General features: G+C 32.2%; 1 protein-coding gene across 1 annotated transcript; it reads left to right on the top strand.

Annotated features, from left to right (window-relative positions):
• On the top strand, positions 1–3,943 carry LOAG_18975 (helix-turn-helix protein). The gene is made up of 9 exons (XM_020451635.1): positions 1–31; positions 415–612; positions 1,149–1,392; positions 1,713–1,889; positions 2,109–2,288; positions 2,435–2,553; positions 2,626–2,809; positions 2,908–3,098; positions 3,495–3,943. Exons 2-9 carry the CDS (start codon positions 474–476, stop codon positions 3,650–3,652), a joined length of 1,392 nt encoding a protein of 463 aa, XP_020304565.1. The 5' UTR covers positions 1–31; positions 415–473; the 3' UTR covers positions 3,653–3,943.
• Positions 3,944–5,091: the final 1,148 nt, after the last annotated feature.

The following is a 5,091-nucleotide window of genomic DNA, read 5'->3' as shown; positions in this document are numbered from 1 at the left end:
CTACAACAAATTAGCTCACATCGTTCATCAGGTATGCTGTTATTGTTGGTATTATCATTTACTAAAAATTAGGGCTTATAAATCGTTTGAATCAATCGTAATGAATAAGACACAACAAATGTTTATAATGACGGGTTTATTAATTATGGGGTTTTTTCAATCAGGACAATGCCAAGTTATGAATTCAGTCACACTAAAATTGAGAGTCGAAATAATTGAAAAATGTCAATTAGTTCTTACATCATTCCAATAAAGTTGACATCATTTCTAGGAAATCTTTTTTTACTTTTTCAAAATAAGTTCGTTTTCAATAACGGATGCATGTCGAAAGCCAGATTTTGAAATATTGCCATTTGAACTTTTTAGCACAACATTACATACAAATCCCTTTTAATTGTATATCATTATTTCCAGAAAATCTACATAACTCAATAAATGAACAATATTTGTTGGCTCCAAAAAGAAATACATTAATGCAAGGTAAAGAAAACGGTGATACAGAAACCAGCCATCTAATTCAACATATGATTCCTTCAGTATGTGCTAAATCAGAAAATATGAAACGGTCAACTCATATGTGTTGCAACAACGATCTTCCAACTTTATATGCCGGTAAAAAAAAGAAAAAAAAATGCAAATATGCATATCAGTTAATTCTGGTAAATTGAGAATAAAATGCTAAGTTCCATAATAAATTATTTAAGAAACTTAAAAGCAGTTTTTCTTTTTTTTCCATAAATAAAATGGAATGTGGTTTCCACGAAATAGGTTTCTTCCTTTCTGGAATATCACATTTTTCCAATTTTTTTTTCTGAATTGAATTATTCTTGATTTTTTCTAAAAAATCAACCTGACCTTCTAAGATGTTCTACACAATAATATACATATAACTTAACTTTTTTTGATCAAGTAATTATACAGAAATAATTAATTTATTAAAAAGATGGTAGCCTGATTCGTGTTAGGAAGGAATTTGAGAAGTGAGGGGAAAAAAGAAATCAATTTCCCAGCAAAGGTTTTGAAAGATGCTTTTGATCAAGTAACTCATCCTTCGTTTCCAGTCTTAGCGGTTAATATTTTTATTTTTCAGATTAAATACATTAACTTAGACATAAATTAATTCAAATACTATATTATCCTTATTGTAGGGTTATCAAAATCATCGTTCAATAATGAATCATTGGTAGAACGACCAACACCAGTCTATAAGGAAGGAGCGAATAATAGTAATGGGACAGTTGAAGATGATCAACCGTTAGATCTGAGCTCACGTCGCGCTCTTCAAGCAGCAACACAATGCGCTGTATCATCCCCTCATAATTATCGTGATGGAAGACGATGGCGAGCATTAATCAATGCCATCTCTGATAAATCACCCAATTCTCTTCCTAAGTATGTGCAAAATTTTAGAGTTACTTTTTGAAAATATTCAAATTTCTCCTCTTAGAATTGCATTTAAAAGTGTAGAAATTTGTCTTAATGCAATTAACTTTTCAAGCAAAATCATATTTGTTCAAAAGCATTACTGAGAACAATAGCAGCAATTAACCGGTTAATTGATTGATTAATTAATGAAATAGTTTACTTCTCTTTTGTTTATTATCGATAAGCAAACAATACAATCTATTATTAACGTTCATTTTAGTGGCTAAAAGTTAACGAATTCAATCATAAGTGTTACTTTAAGTGAATGATTTATAACAATATTACAGAGATGAGGAAAATAATTCTGTAATTGGCCATACGAAAAATATCATTGGAACAAGAACTATCCATCCGTCGATGAGCAAAAGAAATTATACCCAGGCGGATTTGGATGCTGCTGTACGGGATATCCGATGCGGCCGCCTTGGAACACGACGAGCTAGCGTAGTTTACGGAATACCGAGGTTTCTATTAATATAGTGTTTTTTGACAAAAGACAAAAGTGTTTTATTGCACAATTAATCACTCTGTCAAAAAAGAAATTTCAAAAAGACTTAAAAGATGCATAGGAAGCTTAACGGGAGTATACCTCTTGAATAGAAAATATACATTTAAGGTGGCCAATTCTATGCAACTTTGAAAGGAAGTGTAATTAATTGTGCTGTAATGTGCATAAATTGTAGATCAACTTTACGCAATAAGATCTACAAGCTCGATGCAGTTGATGATCAGCGGACGAATGGTACTGGCGGAAAAAAGAAGCGCTTAGATAGTTTTGGTACCGCGATAACACCGAACAGAGTTCAGTCTCCACCAGCTGTTACGATACCTTTGCCGAACAATGCTAATGGTCATTCTACTGAGTGAGTAAAACTTATTTCTTAAAAAAATTTTTTGTTTATAATAAGTGGATTTTAAATGAGAATAACAAAAAATTTTACAAATTTCACTGATAAAATTCCACTAAAAAAGACGAATCAATTATCATATATATATATTACCATTGTAGGATTATTTTACCTCCTACACAGGCGCTTGTGACAGTTGATGGTGTGTCGGTGCCGGAAATAATTCAGGAGATTGATCCAAATAATAAGGCTCATTTTGCGAATCAGGAACCGATCAATGGTATTAGTAATCTTAATTTTGATACTTACAAATCCATTAAATATGTCAATTAATTATCGGCACAATCTTAAGCTATAGGAAACGATGAGTCAATTGTGGAGAACAAGAAATCGCTTTGGTCACCTTTTGCGCATCGTCAGATATCCGAACCAAAAAATATCCATGCAAAAGAAAAGAAAACCGGTAGAAGTCCGACAAATAATACTGAAAGTCAACCTGACTGGAAAAAGTCGCGTCCAAAACGAGGCCAGTACAGGTATATCTTTTATTTTAATATGAATCTGGATTTTTCCAAAATACTGCTTATATCGTTCCTTAATAAATTACTTATTAAAATTGTTTAATACATTACAGAAAGTACAAGAAGGATGCACTGGACGAAGCGGTCCGATCAGTGCGTCGCGGTGAAATGTCGGTGCATCGTGCCGGTAGCTTCTACGGGGTACCTCACTCAACTTTAGAATATAAAGTGAAGGAAAGAAATTTGACTCGTACAAAATGTAAGAAGGCAACAGCAGAAAATATTTTTGAGGCAACAAATTCCGGTAATAATCCTTAGTTTATTTATTTTTTCTTCTGTTTGTTGATAGTTTCTAACTTTAGGGATTGGGATTCGGAGAATAGATTACCATGGTAGCTTTCAAATATCATTAATGTAAACCGTAAGAGTTGGAGGAAAGGAACAGCATTCAAAATTTTTATGAAGTGAAATTAAACTAAAGAACAATGACACTCGTATTTTGCCCATTTTAATCACAAATCAGAGGAGTAAGTGAAGAGAAAGAGGAAAGAACTTGATGGGTAGCAATAATATTCATGCTTTCATGAAACCTATACTTTTCAGGTCTTGATCGATCTAATTGATATTAGATCTCTTGTTTAATTAATTGCGCAACGAAATAATTTCAAATTGGTGCTAATTCCTCGATATGCATTTACAGGCCATCATATCAATCCCAGTAATACAGAAGGTTCACTATCGAAGAATTCGCCCCAGCAGCTACCGTTAGCGAATCCAACGATGAATGAAGTTGGTACGGCACCAGGTATGAGGACACTTGGTGTATTGACCACTGCGACATCCGCAGTTCCTTCGTAAACTTTCCGTTCTGTTTTTATTGTTTTTCTTTTTTTAAATCGTTCAATTCCATCATTAAGTATTGATCTTATTGTTTGAGTTTTCTTGAGGCAAACTATTGTGATATCTTTGATGTGATAGTAATGTGTGTATGTTCGACACATTTAATTTGTTTAATGATTTATCATTTTCATGTCTCATTTCTTGTTCAATGACAAACAAAAGCGATAATGAAGGTATTATGCGATATTTCTTTCTATTTTTTTTTTTTCCCCTTTTATATTGTGATATTTCCAAAATAGAAGACTCAAGATCTTTGTTCTCATTACATCTTTTCTGCATTTGCATTGAAGATAGGTATGGCAAAAATTTCGACAAATGCGCTTTGTTACAACAGCCATATTTTCCGAGTAATAATATTGAATTGCTAACTAAGGAATCCTTGTATTTAACCGCAGTTCTAAAAAAGAATACAATCAATCATATACGAATAGTTCCATTAGCCTATTTAAAAAAACAAAAAAAAAAAAAAAAAAAGAAAAAATGTGAGAAAAATGGATAGACAGATAATTCAGAATGTTCTAAATAATACTTGGAAGTTTAATGAAAAGTTGGCTGCTTAATGGGTGATAAAATGAATACTCTTGATCTATTCCATTCATTTTTCTCACATTTTTTTTTTCTACATCTACTAATAGATTAATACAGTATAAAATCTTCGCCTAGACAAATTTTAAAGAAGGTTGGTTGCTTAAAAATTCAGAATGTCCTAAATAATACTTTAATGAAAAGTTGCTTGATTAAGTAGGTAATTAAAAAATGGAATGGTCTTGCTCCATCTAATAATCTTTGGAACTATCATCAATTATTCTAGCACAACCATATTTCATAAATTTATCGATCGGAAATAGATAGAAATCCCGTGTAAAATTACAGATTGTAGTTTCTTTTCACACGCAATTTTAGATCATTTCTGTGCCCCAGAAAATTGCTGTTCATTGCTTTTCCTTTCTCCAAAATTAGATCTGAAATCAAGTACTAAGCTCAAGATTTAGTTTTCCCAACTATTTGCAGAACCTGAAGTGTAAAATTTACTGGAAAAACTTTACAAATTTATTGTACAAACCCCCTTTCCTTCCATTTCATCCTTCTCCAATCCTTGTTATCAAATTTCCAACCATCAACTTTTAATGTCCGCAGAAATGTCAGTTGAAAAATCAAATATTTTCAAGCATCTTTAGAATTAAAAAACTTCCCACAGAATGTTCAATCTTGCATAAACTCGATTATACAACATCCTTTTTCGCAGAAGTTTTGTCACTTTTTCCATTACAAACATCTTGGATGAGATTGATTTGAACGAAACTCCTTGTCAATTTCCTGTTCCTTCCTGAGATGTTAGCTCCTCCTCCACTTGTTCCATCCATCTCTTACCATTCTTATTCCACTCCTTGGCCATT

The sequence above is a fragment of the Loa loa genome, assembly GCF_000183805.2.
Source record: "Loa loa unplaced genomic scaffold supercont3.785, whole genome shotgun sequence".
NCBI lineage: Eukaryota > Metazoa > Nematoda > Chromadorea > Rhabditida > Onchocercidae > Loa > Loa loa.
Note: the sequence above shows the minus strand (reverse complement) of the source record. Positions and strands in the feature narration are given on the sequence as shown.